The sequence below is a fragment of the Haliotis rufescens genome, unplaced genomic scaffold (assembly GCF_023055435.1).
Source record: "Haliotis rufescens isolate VD_foot unplaced genomic scaffold, xgHalRufe1.0.p SCAF_10, whole genome shotgun sequence".
Taxonomy (NCBI): Eukaryota; Metazoa; Mollusca; class Gastropoda; order Lepetellida; family Haliotidae; genus Haliotis; species Haliotis rufescens.
The window spans coordinates 22,347,002-22,369,769 of record NW_025963780.1 but is presented as its reverse complement, the minus strand read 5'-3'; the positions used below and the strand labels follow the sequence as shown (position 1 = coordinate 22,369,769).

At 43.8% G+C, this 22,768-nt stretch overlaps 1 protein-coding gene across 1 annotated transcript in view; it reads right to left on the bottom strand.

The window, feature by feature from the left end:
* LOC124130853 overlaps window positions 1-22,768 on the bottom strand; it is a 168,153-nt gene that overhangs the window by 62,525 nt on the left and 82,860 nt on the right. Inside the window, exon 2 of the mRNA XM_046493888.2 lies at window positions 13,495-13,563. Within this exon, the coding sequence (XP_046349844.1) occupies window positions 13,495-13,563 (69 nt within the window). The remainder of the gene's footprint in view (window positions 1-13,494; window positions 13,564-22,768) is intronic.

The window sequence follows — 22,768 nt, the reverse complement described above, 5'->3', positions numbered from 1 at the left end:
AGAAGAAAACAGTTACGTGACATATATAAAAGTATATGGCTTTTCAGATATTAATTATCATTTGAGGGAAAACAACCATTTGAAACTGAAGGTGTTCGGAAGGCATGCGTTGTCTCATGTTAACAAAATAAATGAGAAGTCTACACTGAACAACAAAAGTTCCTGTGACATTGAATAAGATTTAATGAAAACTTATGTCTTTTACCAAATCTGAAACAATTTCGGTTTGCAACAGATAAAAGACTCCTTTAAGTGTTCAAATGGTTTAATTTGCCATACTAACTTCAGAAAATGCGTGATTTCACAAAAACATGAACATGCCAAAATGTCAATTTACAAATCAAAAGCGTATGTGTCCACCTCTGGTTGCGATGCAAACAACACATCTTCCTCTCATGGAATGGACCAGGCGTCGCACAAAGTCCTGTGGGATATCTGTCCATATCTGCTGAAGCATGTTTCGAAGTTCCTGGAGTGTCTGTGGAACATGTGGTTGACGTCGAAGGCGCCGATCCATCTCATCCCACAGGTGCCCGATTGGTGAGAGATCAGGGGAGCGAGCCGGCCAGGGGATGACATTCACGTTGTTTTGTTGAAGAGAATCCTGAACAAGTCGATCAATATGAGGCCGGGCGTTGTCATGTTTGAAAGGTAATGCCTGGGCCATCACGACGCAAAAACGGTAGAATCACAGGGCCGATGATCTCTACGCGGTAGCGCTGTCCATTGAGATTTCCCTCTACCACTATCAAACGGGTCCTCCGTCTTGCAGTAATCCCACCCCATACCATAACGCTGCCGCCCCCGAACCGATCTTCTTCCACGACACAATGATTGACGTAACGTTCACCTCGACGTCGGTACACTCGAATCCGTCCATCGCTGTGGCTGAGGTGAAAACGAGACTCGTCGGTGAATAGAACTTGTCCCCACTGCATGGCCGTCTAGTCTAAACGCTGTCTACACCACCGTAGACGTGCTTGACGGTGGTTTCCTGTCAAAATGGGACGTCTTACGGGTCTTCTGGCGACAATGCCTGCACATCTGAGGCGGCGACGTACGGTTTGTGAAGATATTCGTCGAAGGCCAGGGATGCTCCTTGCAGTCACTGTTACTTGCTGGAATCGATTTCGTAGGTGTGTTGTTCGAATCCAGTTGTCTTGTCGATTCTTGGTTACGCGTGGCCTGCCACTCCGACAATGGTCTCTGACTGCATTCGTCTGTTGCCAACGTTGCCATAAACACCAAATGGTGTTTCTGTGGACCTTAAATTGTCTTGCAACATCGCGTTGACTCGATCCTGCTTCAGCATACCAATGGCTCGCAGACGCTCATTTCCGGACAGGCGTGACATTTCGTAATGTTGAATAATTGCGTAATTTTGTTGTTTTTCTGAGTTGTTGTTGTCAGCACGATGATAAACAATGTATGTGGAATCCCGTTAACGCACATGTTTTCATACCCATTCTTGGGTAGTGAAATGCATATGGCTTGCATAAAAGTCAACTTTTGCACTGAATACAGCTTTTCTGTAGCAGTTGCGTTTTTGTGACTTGATTCCATACATGTACGACAATACTGAAAACCAAACTTTACTTGTTTGAAAAATACACTAAAATATTGGTGTCACGGGAACGTTTGTTGTCGAGTATATTTCGGTGAGGCAATTTACGATTGCCAGCGTGGAATATATATCTGTTAACATAAACTTGAAACCAGACTCAGACGTTGCCCGAGGTTGCAATTTAAACATATGTCTATATGTGTGAAATGACATACCTACACCGCCTACGGATAATCTTTATTGTTAAACTGTTGACAGCATCAAAGAGATTATTTTGTCAAGTATTGAAGAGATTTTGTTAATTTACTTGAACTAATCTGTAAATCCCAAAGTTGGTTTCGTTAGGGGGAAACCCGCAGCCCCCCCCCCCCCCCCCCCCCCTTTGGGTATGTCAAGTGACTGAAACTGACTGTGCCGCTGGTGACGTAATTAGCTTATCGGTATCACTCGATTTACATTCGTTGTAGTCATTTTAGGTGACCTGTGGCCTTATTGTTATTTGTGGATTCAACTGATTAGCGAACCTGATCTGTCTTAACATACATTGTTCATGTATGACTGGCTAAAGTTGTCCAAATTGTATTTGTTTGTTGTTTTACGAAACTGTCAACAATATTCAAGGTATATCCCGACGGCCTGCAAATATCCAGATTGCTGTCATGTGCAACGCCATGGACGTCTTACCGAGGCGGGGCGGTCGGGTAGCCTAGCGGTTAAAGCGTTCGAAGACCCGGGTTCGATTCCCGACATGGGTACAGTGTCTGAAGCCCATTTCTGGTGTCTGATATTGCTGGAATATTGCTAAAAGGGGCGTAAAACGATACTTGGTCACTTGTTGCTTTTACCGAGGCAAGGGAGTTAACTGACGATGAAAGTCCAGTTTCCACTCTTGCCGAATTTGGGAAGAATTTAGCGTTATATTTTGGATGTATTGACGGGTTTATGCATAGTCCAATCAAAATCGCTAAACGAAATTGACATCCCGTTCGTAAACTGGCTTGCAGACTTAGGTCGATTGCAGGATTTGCAAAGCATGTGTGCCGCCAACAGGGCGTCAACAGATATGATCCAAATCTTTTCATGTTTTTAATAAAGGTGCTCACGTGATTTGATGCACTTCGCGAAGCATGACCCGTTTTATTACAAACTAGGCGCCGCCATTTATGTAAAACAAATGCAAGTGATATGAGAGGTGAAATCGGATTGGTCAATGGGAGGGACATAGAAGAGACATAACTGGTTATAGCCACAGGTGACGCTACGATCGAGCCCAGAAATTCTAGTCTTGTTCGGCAAGGGTGGACAACAGAGTTTTTCCGTCAGTTAACGCACGTGTTTCTGGAAGATTTGGTATGGATGACGCGGGACCCGGATGACACTGGTAGTAGGTTTTTCCCGTGATTGATTATGTTTCTGTTTACTATAACTACAATCTAGACCTGAATCATCGACCCGTGAAGATCCGGGGTAGAATAGGTCTTCAGCAATCCACGCTTGCCGTAAAAGGCGACTATGCTTGTCGTAAGAGGCAACTATCGAGATCGGGTGGTCAGGCTCGCTGACTTGGTTGATGCATGTCATTGATCCCAATTGCGTGGATCGATGCTCATGATTTTAATCACTGGATTGTCTGGTCCAGACTCGATTATTTTACAGACCGCCGTCATATAGCTGTAATATTGCAGAGTGCGGCGTTAAACAACATACAAACAACCTGAATCATCGGGATTGCCTCCATCAAAATGAAAGTCGTGATAAATCAAAAAGAAGTTCAAAGCAGCGTTTAACCCAACTCACTCGCCTTTTCAACTATTTGGAAAAGCCTAACATGGACACTTATGCAATTACTTCTTTCCTCTTTAAGCCAAGATGAACTGATTAAAGTGTTCGCTCGTCACGCCGATGACCCGGGTTCGATTCCCGACATGGGTACAATGTGTGAAGCCCATTTCTGGTGTCCCCCGCCGTGATATTTCTGGAATATCGCTACAAGCGGCGTAAAACCATACTCACTCACTCCATGTATCTCATGTTAAGCTGTTTATCACAATATACCAAACAATTCAAATGTTATTATTTATCCATACACACTGTATCGCACAGAGCCAACCGTCACAGTTATCAAGCATCACAAAACACGAGAATACACATGTGACTACTTGTCAAACTACATTTCAATCAATAATAGTTGTATTTCTTTTATTCATAGGGCACACTGACATGTCACCGTTTGACAAAAGCAGCACATGGATATATAGACGCTCTTTAACGGCTGAACAAGCCCTGAAAAAGTCAGCACCAATGATTGCCACCATTGGCGTATTATACTCCTGAAACCGGAAGTATCGCGTGTGGATCTACCGTCACACCTGCTCACCGGGAACAAATGGAACTACTTTTTCAGTCCGTCACGACAATACTACCAATAATCAGGAAACATGAGAATACACACGAGATGGCCATTGCTCAAGAAACGAACAAACGAACCTGTCAATTATTGATAAATGAAGCAAGAAGTATACCGAAAACCGGACAATAACGACCTATCTGCAATTTCATTTCCATTCAACGTCTACGTTTTATGATATTAAATGTAAGCCACGAGAGAAGATATTTTATTCCTGGCAGGCAGGACAGGTTTAATAAACACCACTTGAAGCAAATCAATATTACACTTAGTATCGAACAATTTCTTTTTTACCAAAACCCATTTCTCTGAGGATCATCGAGTTAAACATAAACGGCCAAAATGCTTGTCGAGACCTCCTCAGACAAGCACGTATATACCACACGAATCACCTCGTACTCGAGAATTAGACCTAAAAAATAAGTTTCTTTCACGATTTGTACTTTTTTCTTTGCCCCAGGCTCGCAGAGCTCCAAACTGGTCGGAAATTGATGAATGTTCGTTTCCGAGCTTGGTCCGACTAGGACTTGGGCTATTTGGCACACGAGACGAAGGATCCTTTACATGGGTAAATATTGTACACTGTTTTATCAAGCAGGACGAAATAGTCAGAAGGGGAAATTTATTAAGGTCATAACCAAATGAGTTATTTCTCTGTGGAACCGATAGGCGATGATATTTTATGCAGTAATAGAGAAGGAGTTATTTTTAGCAGTTTCCATGACGATAAAGCTGTGTGTTGAGAAAATAACTTATAAGTTATATCAAGTCGATTCACCTCCATTTATGTACCGATCTCTAAATATCTTTATGTAAATATCAAATGTATTAATGTCCTCAGCAACATATATATGTCATGTGATGAAGTGAGAAATGATAAGACATGTGACATGTACAACTGAACATTATTTCTGTTTGCTTCCACCTAAATGATGGTTGTCTGTATATGAACGTTTGTGAGTGAGTGAGTTGGGTTTAACACCACTTTTAACAGTATTCCAGTAATATCACGGTGTGTCAGCTTAATGTGGGATGAAAGCTCGAAGTGATGCAGGTCTTAGACGTTTACCACTTCGATGAAACCCACGAGCACGGGTATGGCTGTATGGCTGACAAACCTAGAAACATAATCGGGGTGAACCGGGTTTCGAACCCACAGTCATAGGTTTCTGGCGTGCCCAAGGGACGCGACTCTGCACAGCGAATCCCGGCGCCACCCGTGCCCCCTGATCGTTTGTGTACCAAACAATTACATTATCCACTATCCACACAGAATTGTGCTATAGGCATGTGACCCTCCGTATTTCTGCAATGAAGACTTGAATCAGTGTAATATTGAGGTATAAAACACACTCTTCCTATTTAGGAGAAAAATGGATGTCAAGTACATCACGAGTATCGTTTATAGGGATCGGGGGGTCAAAATGGTTCTGAGTAGAAGAACTACAGTACTTGCATATGCAACCATCAAAAAGCTGATTAACCATCGACCTGGTGGAGTGCTTGGTCAGTTCGTTGTGGTCAAGTCCATCACGAACGATTTACATCCTCGATGTCCAGTGTATCATATCTTCATTTTTAAATCATAGACCAAAGTTTACCAAGTTACCATAGCTATGTTTTGAATCCGATTCGAATGAATGTATGAGTACACGGGCTTTCGGTGTGAACACTTTATTCGCAAGGCCTCCCACCGCTTCAGATTCGAATGGCATTACGCTAAAGAATCAACTTTCAATCAAATTGCACTCATTTGCGAGAGAAATTCTGTGAAAGTGAGGTGGTGAAGGCCTTACTCGTACCAGGATCCGCTAATCGTGGATCAGAGTTTCACATTCCAATTGTTTAGGATTCCTTGTTCATCAAAGCCATGTCAGAGGTCACGTCTATAAGGAAAAGGGATTTGACGCAGCTTTAAACAGTAATTGAGTTATATCACGGCGTGTAGCTTAATGTGGGAGGAAACCCGATATGATGCAGATGTTTGACGTTTACCACTTTGGTGAAACCCATGAGCACAGGCATGGTGCTGACACATTAAGGATAATCAGAGCGAATCTGGGATTCAAACCCACCACCGTAGGATCCTCATACCTCTAAGGGACACAACTCTGCGCCGCTTGCGAATTGTGTCACCTCGGAAGACTAGAAGGATACCCGTTGTCCTCTTTAACTATTGCATCTCCTGACATTTCAAACCCACCATCATTGGATCCTCATACCTCTAAGGGACACAACTCTACGCCGCTAGCGAATTGTGTCACCTCAAAAGACTAGGAGGCCAACCATTCTCTTGACATTTCCAACAAAGCAACACAGCCTGGCATGCGGTTGCCATAGCTAGCAGACTGCAACGAAGTGATAACTGCTCGCCAAGCTCATCATCCCTATCATCTTGACGACCATTTAGACAGACTAGCCATCTAGCACTAATCTTGGCACCAATAATGGAGCCTTGATAATTTCATAATCGCAAATTTAGTGTTCCCAAAGAGTGCTATCAACATAACTTTCATTGTAAAAATAGTTCCCTGCACAAACCAAACAGAATAAGCCCATCCTTCAATGAAGCAGCCCCCCGCAGGAACATTGCAGGCCTCATCAAATACTAAAGGAGCACATAAAACGCAGAGACAGCTATAAACGCAGCACTACTAATTGAATGTGTAACAGTTTTCTTTTAAATCACATGTCGAATGCGTCACTCTTTCCGCAACGTGGTCATCACCGTCATTTCACGACATCATCACGAGCGACGTCTTCCCATTATGATGAAAGAGATGCATCGAAGCCTAATTGCATCCTTCTGAAGTCTCGTGATGGTGAATTGCATCCCAACAATCGAAGGAGCATACGCCACGCTTGGCAAACAAAATGGCTGTCTCGATCTTTCGCCGATCATTTGAGCTAGTGCGTTGTTAACTTCAGACCTGAAAGCCGTGGTTGACGCAGAACCATTACTATTCTGATGTAGCCATTGTCCCCGTGCATTACACGACTTTCTCTCAAACTGAAGCCGCGAGCGTGGTATAAAACATTCTGATTATTACCGACCGTTATTTCTTTCACATGTCATTAGTTTGAAGCGTACAAAAACCCTTTTTACACCTGTCCGACGGTCGAATGCAATAGTTGGTACATGTCTTTCTCATCATTTTGGAATGAGTCAGTGAATGTCATTTTATACGCAATCAGCGATATTGTAGCTAGTCAGTACGATAGATAAATAATCCAGTGGTTGAAAGTATCAGCATCGATGACAAACAATCTTATCAGCTGATCTGAAAACATTCCTCTCCAAAAGGAACATATGACTAAGCGCCTCTGAGTTGTTTTCTAGAATAAGGCCTTTTTTAAATGTCTGGCCTATTATCATTACTATAATGAGGTTTCAGGTCTGATGTTCATAAATTTTGAAAAGGTCAAATATTTGTTGAGATTTCAGTCATCGTGGATAACAGGCCGCCGTTGTATGGCAGTACTGCTGTGCGGCGTCAGACAGCAAACACTTCCTTTTTATGCAAATTGTGCGAGTGTTGGGTGCTACCGGTGGGGCAGGTCAGATAACCCTTTCCGCGAACACCCGGTGTCACCTCTGATTTTCAGTGATCAATTCATATAATTTTCACTTCTTTTGTGCCTTTTTCGCTCAATGGGATCTGTTTCGGCGAATAATCGCGACTGGTTATTCTATTGACGTTTAGCATTTAGATACGCTTGTTCTACTGATCGAAGATAGGTCGGAAACTAGGAACAACCCCAAAACAACTGAATATTCCTGTGGGCTTTCCAGAATAGAATAGTTACCAATGAGAATCGGGTGGACATCATGTGTGACACGACTGTGTCACCGCGATTGCGTCGGGCGCTGCTCATGCAGTCGACCACTAGATATACATGCCCACAGTGAGTGAGTTTGTGGTTTTACACCGTTTAAACAATATTCCAGCAATATCGCGGCGGAGGACACCAGAAACGGGCTCCACACATTGTATCCAAATGGGGACTCGCACCCGGGTCTCGGAGTGACAAGCGAACGCTTTACCACTTGGCTACTCCAACGCCACTTCCACAGCTCGCGTACTTTCATGTCGCCATGATGAAGTCGGGTTATTACTGACTGCGGTAAAAACAACAACATTAATCTAAACAATTTGGCTTATTTTGACATATAGACCGCCTCCGTGGTCTAGTGGATAGAGCGTCTGTCAGGAGAGCGGAAGGCCGGGGGTTCCATTCCCGGCCGTGTCATACCAAAAATACTGGTCGGCTCGGTGTCAGTATACTGTGTCTGAGTGGGGTACCCATGCACACCACAGACACACACACACGCCACAGACACACACACACACACACACACACACACACACACACACACACACACACACACACACACACACACACACACACACACACACACACACACACACACACACACACACACACACACACACACACACCACACACGTCACTATGTAAATTTAATAATCTTCAAGGCGACGTTAAACCCCACCTCACCTTCCTCATCTACCTAAACATGTTATATTGACCATGCTGGTATAACTGCCAATCGATTAGGATTATTAAAGGGGCGGCGTGCTAGCTAAATGGCTAAAGTGATGACTCGTCACACTGAAGACCCGGGTTCGATTCCACAGATTGGTACAACGTGTATGAGGCCCATATATGGTGCCCCCACGCCGTGACATAGCTATATTAATTCTACTGCGGCGTAAAACGTCATACATTTAGTCACTAGACTCGAATCAGCGTGTGTACGGAGAATTACCATTATATTTGATTAATAAGGACTACAAGCGAAGTCTGGCGACCCTTTACTACATATTACCGCGTTTCATGTTTACATTGGTTATTTGCTGGTTCCAGAATGTCCCGTACAGATTCCTTAACGACTACGTTTGCCTTTATTTCATACATCTTCTAAGACTATCTATTCATGCCAGTACTTTATATCTCCGAATAAACGGCCTCTTCCCTAATAAACGGTTTCATCGAAACGAGATTCCCCCGATTTGAACTTATCATTAACTGATATAGTTCTTAAACACGCCATCACAGTACTGTCCAGTAGTCGACCAACGGGTCGATGACCATAATTGATTCTTGTAATGAAGGCTGGAATGTACAGGATGAATAAGATAGAATCGTACATGGCTCATCTGCCCTTGGGCTTCCGTACGAGACGCTTATTAAGCCATCCAAGAAACACGCAATTAAGCGTTGTTCCTTCAGTGACCAAGTTGGTGGGACGCCGAAGCCCTTTGGCCATGGTGGAACGTACCGCGAGGGTTGGGGTGAGAGTTGGTCTCTGTGGAACCTATCAATTTATTCCATGGCTTTTATTGCATCTACGGTGAAATGCTTGGAGGTATTTTTGTGGCTATAAAAGCGCTGGTTACTGTGGTCTGTGGCGTTGTGGTGAGAGGCTACAACGTCAGAACCGTATATCCGGAGCCATTGTGCAAGTGAACAGCGATTGCGATTTTACACACGTCGTAAGAGTACACACGTCATGATTGTACATACGTCATAACTTTCACACGTGACAGCTGTACACACGTCATCACCCTCACATTTGACAACTTTACAATCTTCATAACCCTCCACACGTGAAAACTATACACACGTCCAAACCCTCCACACGCGACAACTGTCAACACATCTTAACCCTCCACACGTGTCAACTGTAAATACGTAATATGCCTCCACATGTGACAACTGTACACACGTCATAACCCTCCACACGTGACAACTGTACACACGTCATAACCCCCCACACGTGACAACTGTACATACGTTATAACCCTCCACATGTGACAACTGTACACACGTCATAACACTCCACACGTGACAACTGTACACACGTCATAACCCTCCACATGTGACAACTGTACATACGTTTTAACCCTCCGCATGTGACAACTGTACACACGTCATAACCATCCATACGAGACAGCTGTACACACTTCCTAACCCTCCACACGTGACAACTGGACATACGTCAAAACCCTCCACACGTGACAGCTGTACGCACGTCATAACCCTACACACGTGACAACTGTGCACACGTCATAACCCTCCACACGTGACAACTGTACACACGTCATAACCCTCCACACGTGACAACTGTACATACGTCATAACCCTCCACAAGTGTCAACTGAAAACACGTCATAACCCTCCACACGTGACAACTGTGCACATGTCATAACCCTCCAACCATGAATACGCCAAAACGTTAAGAATGTACACACGTTTCAACTGTAAAACTTTAAAACTGTACACACGTCACAACTGTACACAGACCCAGCTGTGTACATAAGAAACTGGGGGCAGATTAAAATACTCCAACGATTGATGCAGCTCACACGTACACTCAATGTCGATGGAGTTTACTTCTGATTACAGTATCAAAGACTTACTCGAAATTAAGTTTAAACTGCTGCTGTATTATTCATGGTTCAGTTCCTCATCACGGATTCTCGCTAGTCTGTATTAAGAGCTGTTAACTAGATAGATAATTTAATGTAACCGTATCACAAAAGAAGAAAAGGGTCGTTGTGTATTCTGTTGAAGTTTATTCTTAAAATACCTGTGAAAGAAATTTGCTGATATTTAAAACGAGTGAAATAATTTGTGATGTGATAATAATGTGATGTGATGTGATGTGATGTGATGTGATGTGATGTGATGTGATGCGGGGGACATCAGAAATGGGCTTCACACATTGTACCCATGTGGCGTATCGAACCCGGGTCTAAGGCGTGACGAGCGAACGCTTTAACCCCTAGGCAACCCCTACGTCGAGGTGAGGTGATGAAGTGGTGAGGTGAGGTTTAAGTTGGCTGTGAGGATGAGGATGAGGGTGAGGTGGGGTTTATCGTTGCGTTCAAGATTTATTCATTTATAAAACGAAGTGCATGCACATGTGTGTGTGTTTGCCTGTCCTCGTTCAGTCGGTCATGCACTGTCAGCCAGCTGAGATACCATGCCGCAGTTTTAATAATGGATACAAAAGTACTTTAGAACCCAACCCAACACATTATACCTCCTACTAGCCGCGGCCAGGGATTCGAACCACCGATCGAACAGATACACATTATTATTAACTGGCACGAATCCTAAGCAACAATGTTTTCATTGCAGTCCTACACAAAAGTAATTACAGAAGTCGGAAGCCTAGCTATGAGCCTGCCCCGAGAAAACGCGAGAACAGGCCAACCCAAAGAACGCTGACGTCGGTGTTTCAAGATGGCCGTCCCTTGAGCCTCGTTATGGCTAAATGAAATTGGAATGCATTCAACAACACAGTGAAGCCAGACAATCATTGCATGACGTAGACTCAGACAGATAAAGACCCTTCAACGATCATTTGGACAATTCCAGCTAAAATACCAGCTAAAACTCTCAAATGACCTGCAATTTCCTTTCGGTCAAGTATTCTTCCAAACCACTAAGCTCTCTCAGAGCCAAGTATTCTCGTAGCTGCAGTAACGAATGGTCTATTAATAAACGACAAAACTGCATCCAGCATTTTTGTTCTATTCAGGAAACATGAAAAGAAGTGGACCAGGGAGAGAGAGAGAGAGAGCAGGAGAGATGTTCTAGCCATATCATCTCTGTATATAATCCAGTGGATGATATCGTGCCATTGCTCTTTGGGACCACCAAATCCTTAATTAAATCAGATTTTGTGAGTTTGAAGTTTGCCTCGAAGCCATCATAAATACACTGGGGACCTTCTCTGTCCTGGAAATACAATGGGGAGACAAGCATGGGCACTACTCCTGTTTTTCTGCTGCTGAAATACAATGGTGGGACAAGCATGGGCACTACTCCTGCCGTTCTGCTACTGAAATACAATGGGGAGACAAGCATTGACACTACTCCTGTTGTTCTGCTACTGAAATACAATGGGGAGAGAAGCATTGGCACTACTCCTGTTGTTCTGCTACTGAAATACAATGGGGAGACAAGCATGGGCACTACTCCTGCTGTTCTGCTACTGAAATACAATGGGGAGACAAGCATGGGCACTACTCCTGCTGTTCTGCTACTGAAATACAATGGGGAGACAAGCATTGACACTACTCCTGTTGTTCTGCTACTGAAATACAATGGGGAGACAAGCATGGGCACTACTCCCGCCGTTCTGCTACTGAAATACAATGGGGAGACAAGCATTGGCACTACTCCCGCCGTTCTGCTACTGAAATACAATGGGGAGACAAGCATGGGCACTACTCCCGCCGTTCTGCTGCTGAAATACAATGGGGAGACAAGCATGGGCACTACTCCTGCCGTTCTGCTACTGAAATACAATGGGGAGACAAGCATGGGCACTACTCCCGCCGTTCTGCTGCTGAAATACAATGGGGAGACAAGCATGGGCACTACTCCTGTTGTTCTGCTACTGAAATACAATGGGGAGACAAGCATGGGCACTACTCCAGCCGTTCTGCTGCTGAAATACAATTCGGGAGACAAGCATGGGCACTACTCCTGCTGTTCTGCTACTGAAATACAATGGGGAGACAAGCATGGGCACTACTCCTGCTGTTCTGCTACTGAAATACAATGGTGGGACAAGCATGGGCACTACTCCTGTTGTTGTGCTACTGAAATACAATGGTGGGACAAGCATGGGCACTACTCCTGTTGTTCCGCTACTGAAATACAATGGTGGGACAAGCATGGGCACTACTCCTGCTGTTCTGCTGCTGAAATACAATGGGGAGTCAAGCATGGGCACTACTCCCGCCGTTCTGCTACTGAAATACAATGGGGAGACAAGCATGGGCACTACTCCAGCCGTTCTGCTACTGAAATACAATGGTGGGCCAAGCATGGGCACTACTCCTGCTGTTCTGCTACTGAAATACAATGGGGAGACAAGCATGGGCACTACTCCTGCTGTTCTGCTACTGAAATACAATGGGGAGACAAGCATGGGCACTACTCCTGCTGTTCTGCTACTGACATACAATGGTGGGACAAGCATGGGCACTACTCCTGCTGTTCTGCTGCTGAAATACAATGGTGCGACAAGCATGGGCACTACTCCCGCCGTTATGCTACTGAAATACAATGGGGAGACAAGCATGGGCACTACTCCTGCTGTTCTGCTACTGAAATACAATGGTGAGACAAGAATAGGGCACTGTTATCTTGTCTAATGTTGAAACATCATATGGAGACAAGCAGAGAGCAATGGACCCAGTCTGTTCTGTAAACACTACAGCGAGACAATCCTGGGCACTGGAGATCTAGTGTGCGGCGACATGGGACTTTAAATAAAACCATAAAAACCATAAATATAAATATAACCATAAATATGCATTTACAGATACATATTAACTCTGAATCCCCAGTGGGTTCGAACCTATGGTGGTAATCTACTTGACCATGATGTAACAACGCCCTTCCTGATCAGAAGGTATATGGTTCGATTCCCGACTCCTCTACAGAAGAGTACGAGAGATATTTACAAAACATAGGGTACCTTTGTCTGGCACTTCATTGTCTCCAAGGTCACGGGTAGGTCGACGCACTCCACTCTGCCAGGCATTATCTAGAAGCAAACAAGGAGTTGTAAAGATACAAATTCGGCAGAAGCAAGCACATGCTATGAGTGAGTGAGTGAGTTGGGTTTAACGCCGCTTTTAACAGTTTTCCAGTCATATCACGGCGAATCAGCTTAATGTGGGATGAAAGCCCGAAGTGATGCAGGTCTCAGACGTTTACCACTTCAGTGAAACCCACGAGCACGGGTATGGTGCTGACAAACCTAGAAACATAATCGGGGCGAACCGGGATTCGAACCCACAATCATAGGTTTCTGGCGTGCCCAAGGATCGCAACTCTGCACAGCGAATCGCGGCGCCTTAGACGACTGGGCCACCCGTGCCCCCGCACATGCTATGAGAGAGCGAGGGAGTGTGTAGGGTTACTGCCACTTGGAACACTATTTCGGTTATATTCCTTAAGCTTTACGAGGTTGTAGACGTGTGTTTGATGAAACCTGCTTTGATAGGGACTGTGACCCTGGCACGGCTAAGGGATGCAACTCTTCATGGCAAGTTGCGGCCGCTAAGACTATTGAGCCACGAATGTGATTGCTATGAGATAATAAGAACCTTTAGTTTACTATAGTTATAGAAAAGCTGACTGATTTTTTAAACAGACACGGATGTAAGTAGATTGTACTCCTCGAGAACTGAACAAGCCTTTTCAAGTAACGAAAATCAGTACAATGAATTGAAATTGAAATTTGAATATCAAATAAGGCGATAACGACCATCTTCATTTTGTAGATAGCCACAATATAGTGGGAAAATAGTTCTTTGCGTTTCAAGGACGAGGAAAAAATGACCGAAAAATATTTCTCGCTATGTACAACCAGTAAAATTAAGAAAATCAGTATTTTTTAAGTCTCTCTATTTTTAGAGGTATTTTTTCTACAATATTCATTTTACTCTGACATTTTCAGCGCTAATTTCCTATAACACTAAGCTACTGTCAGTTCCTCGCTGCTGCTGACGTAACAACCATCGACTCTGCCGGCCCACTGTGTATATCCCTCAGGATGAGTGTATCAAGACCCATTGCCTCATACCACACGAAGCTGAATTCTGTGTAAGAAGCATCGCCTTAAGATTGAACTAAATTTATTTTTTGGTGACAGACACATACACTGTAAACCCTATTGGGTTTCTAGATTTCCCGACAGAAGGGAATTCATCTTTCTATGTGTTAATCGTATGGGACAGGTGTTGCAAAAGTAAGGGATTGATGACATTAGTTTCGTTTCCTGCTGAGGTTTCGTGTTTTTAAACCACGTAATAAGATTACCGAGGACAGTATTCTGTCTGTGAGATGTTTTTTAATGCTGGGAAGTCCTTCAATCGTGTTAAGAATCACGGCACTGGATAATTGTGATATATTCCATACTAACAGGGGACTGGTGTGTGTTGCTGTGGTAAAAGAAAAGATCATGTCTTGTGTTGCTATGGTGAAAGGGAAGATTATGTCTTGTGTTGCCATGGTGAAAGGGAAGATTATGTCTTGTGTTGCTATGGTGATAGAGCATATCATGTTACGTGTTGCCATGGCGATAGCGATGACCATGTCTTGTTTGGTATTGCAAACAGGTCCATGGCTGGCCCCGTCGTCGAAGGTACCACAATTCGCTGTGTAGAGTTGCGTCCCTTAGGTATGCCAGAAACCAGTGATCGCGTGTTCGAATCCGGTTCGCCCTCCTTATGTTTTGTTTGTTTGTTTGTATGTTTGTTGTTTAACGCCGCACTCAGCAATATTCAACCCATATGACGGCGGTCTGTAAATAATCGAGTCTGAAACCTGACAATCCAGTGATTGACGCCATGAGCACTGGTCAACGCAATTGGGATACGATGACATGAATCAACCAAGTGAGCGAGCCTGACCACCTGATCCGGTTAGTCACCTCTAACGACAAGCAAAGTCGCCTCTTACGACAAGCATGGTCGCCTCTTACGACAAGCATGATCGCCTCTTACGACAAGCATAGTCGCCTCTTACGACAAGCATAGTCGCCTCTTACGACAAGCATGGTCGCCTCTTACGACAAGCGCCTAACGGTAAACGCCTAAGACCCGCATCACTTCAGGGATATATCCCACATCAGGCTGTTCTTAACGCCGTGATTTAATTTTGAAAGACTGGTCAAAACGCCTCAGGGGATAGAGTGGGTTGATCGCAAGGTTCTGTAATCTTCCATAAAAAAACCTACATAAAATCCAAAACAGAAAAGAGGTAACCTAAAAACTCCATTCGCCTCATACTGTCAACGAACAAATGTCATGAAAAAATTGACGTACGCATTCTGGAGCACCATTCCCCTTTGAGATAAGCATTCCTGACGAGGACAACGTGATCGTTACTCCATGGAACCAATCGTGTCTTTAACGAGGCAGTGAAGGAGATGCCAGCATGCCACAATTCATTTCCCCCGCATATCTACATGGGAGGCGAGGTAACACATCTGCATAAGCCTGTCAAGTTAAAGCATTAGAAAAATACATCTCAGAACCCTTGCGGTAAAAACCCCCACAAAAAACGTGGGAAAAGGGGATGTGTTTCCAAGAAAATGTTTCATTATTTTTTCTAAATTGGCAGAAAACTAAATCAAAATCGTAAGCAACCATGGTTTGCGAAAAAACCCAAACAACTCTGTCTTTACACTCCGGACAATTTTAACATTAATATCACCCGGCTCGTCTCTATCAAATATTATGCAGTTAGCGGAATCTGGAATATGTTCGAGGGGACCCAAGTGACATTAATATGAAAGCTACTAAAACACCCCGGAGTTTGTTCAGGGCAATTCCAAAATAAACTGACGTCCAAAAGAAACTTTACCAACTGAAAATATAAATTTCAGTCAAACTATAATTTGTTTTCCGATGAAGTCTATCTAAAACACATAACCTAAATACAACAATAGTGTATGCAGAAAATGTTAATCGTCTGTTACATGTTTGCGAGATAACACGCGAAAAAGTGAAAAACACGTGCACCACGGACAACTGCAAATGCACGTGCCGGTTAGGGTATAAAACGATTGCAACGGCAAGTCAGACATCCACAGTGATAAAAAAACACAAAAGAAATGCCACGACTCACAGTCGAACAACGTGAACGAGCCTTGGGTATGGTACAGATGGGAGCCACCCACGCCCATATTGCACGAACCTTCGGTTGCTCCCGTGTTGCCGTTACCAACTTGATGCAACGTTACAGACAGACAGGGCGGACCGCTGACAGGCCAAGAACAGGCAGACCCAGGGTGACAACGCCCCATGATGACCGGTACTTGCGTACCTTGCACCTCCGAAATCGCTTCCTGACAGTGACGTCATCGGCGACAAATGCCTTAGGTCACAGGGTTAGTAGCCAGAGAGTGGCCAGGAGACTCAGGGCTCATGGAATCAGGGCTTTTAGACCATACAGAGGACAGCTATTGACAGCGCAACATCGTCGCCTGCGATTGAGATGGGCCCGGACTGTATGACGTTGGCAACGACGTGACTGGCAGAGGGTTTTCTTCACTGACGAAAGTCGATTCTGTATGTTTAGGGCTGACGGAAGACAACGTGTTTACCGCCGAAGGGGTGAACGAACGGCGGCGTGTTGCGTGCAGGAGGTCGTACCATATGGTGGAGGGAGTGTCATGGTGTGGGGAGGGATCTGTGGGCAGGAGAGGACACCGCTTGTCATCGTTGACGGAAACTTGACAGCTCAGCGTTACATGGATAACATTCTTCGTCCAGTTGTCCTACCATTTCTCCAGCAGCAGCCACGTGGTGTCATTTATTAGCATGACAACGCTCGAGCCCATACAGCCAGAATTGTCACTAACTTCCTCGCAGCCAACAACGTCAACGCCCTGCCGTGGCTTGATGGATCGTCGTGTTCGACAACTACCACACTCTCCAGCCAACCGGCAAGAACTGATCTTGGCCCTCCAAGAAGAATGGCGTCAAATCCCACGTGACCTCATCAGACGACTGACTTTTTCTGTGCGACGAAGAGTTTTTGCGTGTATTGAGGCATTTGGTGGTCACACACGCTACTAATGACTTGTTATTGAACGTGAGCGATTGTTTATGTACTCTGCCTATTGTCAATGATTCTGAAAGCTCGAGTTTTGTACCACACCCAACTTTGGGGGCCTCTGACGTCATTCTCGGTCGCGGTATGATTGTCATTTTCAGTGTTGATTATGTTGATATATTGATCTTCTCAATACACTTTACTTCATGCATGTATGTTTTGTTGTTTTTGAGCAAGAGTGATTTCAAACTCTGGTAAAGTTTCTTTTGGACGTCAGTTTATATTGATCGTTATGAATAAACATTGTTCACAAGACAAGGTGAGAATGAGTACGTCAGTACGCGACTGAGTGGGTGTGTGGGTGTAAGTGCGTTAGTGAGTGAGTGCGTGAGTTTGGTCTAACGCCGCTTTGCATGGGTGGTACCTCAGTAATAACACGGCGTGTCAGCTTCACTTGGAGTAACACCCATGAAGATCCGGGTTAGAATAGGTCTTCAGCAACCCATGCTTGCTGGAAAAGGTGACTGTGCCTGACGTAAGAGGCGACTAACGGGATAAGGTGGTCAGGCTTGCTGACTTGCTTGATGCATGTCATCGTAAGATATCAAGCTAAGCAGGTCTTAGACGTTCACAACTTTGGTGAAACACACAAACACGGGTTTTGCGCTGACAAATCGAAACATCATCGGGGAATTGGGATTCGAGCCCACGATCATAGGTTTCTGGCACGGCCAAGGGGCGCAACTCTCCACATCTATTTATGTCACCTTATTTATGGCAAAAGTAGTATTAGTAGAGAACAGAAAGTGCCTTAGACGCCATGGCCATCTGTACTCCCCATGTTTTGAATAACCAGCACGATGAGCAGAAACATTTACATGACTTTTCACAACCTTATAATTTAGTTGGACGTCTTCAGAGTAATGTTTACTGGGATATAAGAATGTTTGCCTGTCCAGTTATTCGGTGGATATAATGTCCATGATAATATCAATACATCACTTAATTTTCTGCGTCTGTTTTTCAAGAGATTTTGATTGATGATAACTGGAAAGAATGATACACCGAAATCAGTCATACCATCATGCAGACAGACAGATATTTCGTTTCACATACCAGGCCTTTCATGTGAACAGATGGCTCATGTCTTCAATTCTGAATATTTCCCGCCTATTCTGTGCGTGCGCATTGAAGGTACAATGAGCGACAACATTGGCAAGAGGGACTAGTACTAGGACCGAGTTCCACACGTGATTTGGCACAATGCCCTTCGTACCCGAAATGTTGCTCATGACATCAATCACATGGTTTTCAGATACAGAATCCATAACCTTCTCAATTGAGCTGTAAAAAATCTTGAAAAAACCTCAAATGCTTTAGACCGTTGCAGAAAAGAGGTGTGCAAGGTATTCAATCTCATTAAAATCAGATTAGTTCTCGCTACAAAGATCTGAGGACATCCCACTGCGGGTCACGTCAGAACGACCTTTCATCCGACCAATCAGAGCATCGCTTACCAGATTATGAAAGTGACAGTCGGAATGTGATTTCTAAACATGCAACCTCGAAAACTTTAACTCCGAACGATAGTTACGGGTTTAACGAGTGAATCCATACAATCTAGACCATCTATTAGCCATTCCAGAATGTTCTTTTGTTCAGGTTTCAAATTTTTGAAAGCTGCCTTCTGATTGGTCATTCAATTGGTCGGTCAAATTTCGCGCAAGGTCGGTCTGACGTGACCCGTAATGGGATGTCCTCAGATCTTTGTTTAGCGGTAGAGAACTAAGATCTGATTTTAATGAGATTGGCAAGGTGTTTTTCTTAAGGTAATATTTAGCCCCCAGAATAGTTATAACAAATGGTCGGTACCAAACAAACATGAATATGAGCTCGTAACATAGCTTTGTATTCACCCGCATCCAGGGAGGATTCAATGCATTCACTTCATGGTAATTTTACAAATTTCATTTGACATGACAAACAGTTTTCTAAGATAAGTAAATCAATGCTCATAGTTGTATATAAAAAGTCTCACACGAATAATAAATGGTGCTCTACAAACTCACAGTTTTACAAAACTCGATCGATATGTTTTAAACTTTATAACCCACTAGTCATTTCGTATACAGGGTTGGTCTTGGAGATGTATACACAGTTATCGAATCGATTTTTATCTCTCCCTATGAAAGGGTTTTGAAGTTGTTCTGAACAGTGCTTTTTCTATTATGATGGGTAATAAAAGAAAAAAATAACTGCTTCTGACGACTGTAAGCACGCCAGAAATAGTTATCAGACTCAGCATGTAAAATGGCTTATAAGTCAAACAAACATTGTCCATCACAATATCTCTCTGTCTCTCTCTGGTCTTACTGTTATGTGTTATGAGTGATATCATCCGGTTTACAACAGCAAAAAAGGACTGAAGTTATTTTTAATGTTTCCATTTTGCTAAATTGTTAAGCAGAAGTAACAGACGCATATATATATATAACATGTATGTTAAATAATATATGGTCAATCACCCTATAGTGGTTCCTGCATATCGGGTATTTCAAAGTAATACTTTACTAATACATTTTGCCAATAGTAAGAATATCTTTTTAATATTTGATTAAAGAATGTAAATGGCCGAGGTGAACTCATCTTGTATAAATATACTCAGCATGCTGTCACTCCACGCAGACGCTTTGTTAAAGGTCACGTTAAGCCTGGCGTGTACAGAATGATGCACCTAGGTACAGTGATGGTTAGAGCGTGTTCAAGATGTGCCTCAGGTTAGCCTCCAGGAGGCTCTGAGCCTCCTGAGTGCCCCTATCAGGATCCAGACTAACTATAATCACCAATCTTGTAGTATTACAAATCAATCAGTGATCAGAGGCGTGCTATAACATAGAATACATAGTCTATATTAAAGAGCAGCGGTGGCAGCGGGGCACCTTGTCTGCGACCAGCTTCTCGCTGCGTCCAATTACCTCCACAGTTTCGTCCCTCTCCGGCACGTATCTTTACAATGGTGGCTTACGTACAACAAAATTAAATCGATTGGAAGCTCGGATCGAAATATCCTTATCGAGACTATTTAGACAAACCTACCGCTTTATTTTCATCTCTCAATTCATGTAATCAAATTTTCCCTCATGGAAAAAACGGTCACGTCTCCTGGCATTTACAGCAGTCTTGTGATTTGAGATTGATTCTTGGTTGTTAGGCTTATAGAAATCTCGCGAGTTCTCGTTACAAACCCAGTGTGTCGTACAATTCCAATGGACAATTTGGTCGACAGCGTTCCTGAGTCTGTTTGCTGGCAAGCGCAATCGACTGACAGGGGTCAATCAATCAAACAATTGTACCACCACGAATTAGCTGCTTGTGAAGTGGAATCCTTAAGAGATAAATAACAGGATATCTTTAACGTCGATTTGGTAATGCAGCTGAATTCGGTAATTTTATTACTTTTAGTTTTGCACTTGAGGTTGTGATCATTAGGCTCTGAGATGAGTTCATCAATAAAAGCGACAGAGCCCTTTCCATAATCATAAGAATTATCTGCTAAAAGCAGATTCTATTGTACTCAATTGACTATACGCTTCAAAAAAGGAAACGCACAGGTAGATGTTTAGTAAATTTATTGAACCTAATAAAGTAGACATATTTAAATAAATATCATAGATAGATATATGAAAGTTTGGCGCTCGATAGTCACATGTTCTGGTTGTACAAAAGCATTGAAAACTTTTCATTGTCATGTTACAGAAGGCCACGAGGTTGAGCTGAACTCAGTGTCTCGTCTGACCACCCCGGGCAGCAATCACGGCTCTGCATCTTCTCGGCACTGACTGGATAAGTGTACGAATTCTGTCCTGTCGAATTTCTACGCCATTCTGCTTGTAACGCGTTGGCCAGTTGTGGGGGTGTCTGCGGCGTGTTCTGACGTTGACGTATACGTCGATCGAGTTCATCCCAAAGGTGTTCGATTGGGTTGACATCTGGAGATCTCGACGGCCAGGACAAGGCGTTGATGTTGGCATTATGAAGGTAGTCTACCGTGACATGAGCTGTGTGCGGTGGAGCGTTGTCCTGTTGAAACAGCTCCCTCTGGCGGTCAGTGATTGGATGAAGGTAAGGTTGAAGAATTTGATTCATGTAGCGATTTGCTTTCAAATTTCCCTGAACCACAACCAAGTCAGATCTCGTGGTGTAGGATATGGTCCCCCACACCATGACACTACCGCCACCGAATTCAACGCTCATTTCGACGACGATAACACGTTGTCTTCCATCTCGCCGGTGAAGAAGAAATCGTGATTCATCGCTTAACCACACTCGTCTCAAGTTTCTCATTCAAAGGTTGTAAGGTATGCCACAAACTCAAGCGTCGCTGTCGATGGATCTGTTGCAAAACGGGGACGATAATTAACTGGTCTTCTGGGTCGGACTCCAGCCTCGCGAAGATGGTGTCATGACAGTCTGGTCCGATATCCTCCTCAAACCAAGGATGCGTCCTGCAGTCTCCGTAGCTGTGGCATTGCGAACAGTCGAATGTAGCGATCCTGTGCAGGGGTGATAACTCTTGGTCGGCCGGTTCTCGGACGGCCTGCAGTGGAATTGATCGGTCCCAAAGGCGGCAAATGGTGCTGTGGTGGACGTTGAAAGAGCGTGCAACAGACGACTGCGAATTCCCTCTTTGGATACGTCCTGTGGCGAATTTCCAATCGGCAGCGCTGAGTGTCGGCATTTTCGAACTTGAAATTTTTTTGGCAATTGAATGACAAATTATTGACTTATGCTTGCCTTTTTATAGCCACTACCACGAGTTACGAATGCCATAAATTGCACGTGCATATTTTGTTTACGTATGATTGTTCACTATCAAATAGTGATGACACCAGGTTTTCGTGAAAAGTAAACGTATCCCACACCGCCGTAGTACCCGTCAAGAACACATGCAAAGGCAAGCTAAATGTGCACCTGACGGCCTATTTAATTCATGATATTGCATTTCGGGGGAAAATAGCGATTTAGAACACATGCATTTAACATATTCATCATTAGTGATTGAGAGAATGTTGATTCACGCCGCAGACAACATTATTCCAGCAATATTACAATGGACTGAAAATGGTCCAATCTGGACCAGACAAACCAGCGAATGACGGGATGATATACGATTCAGTCCAAGG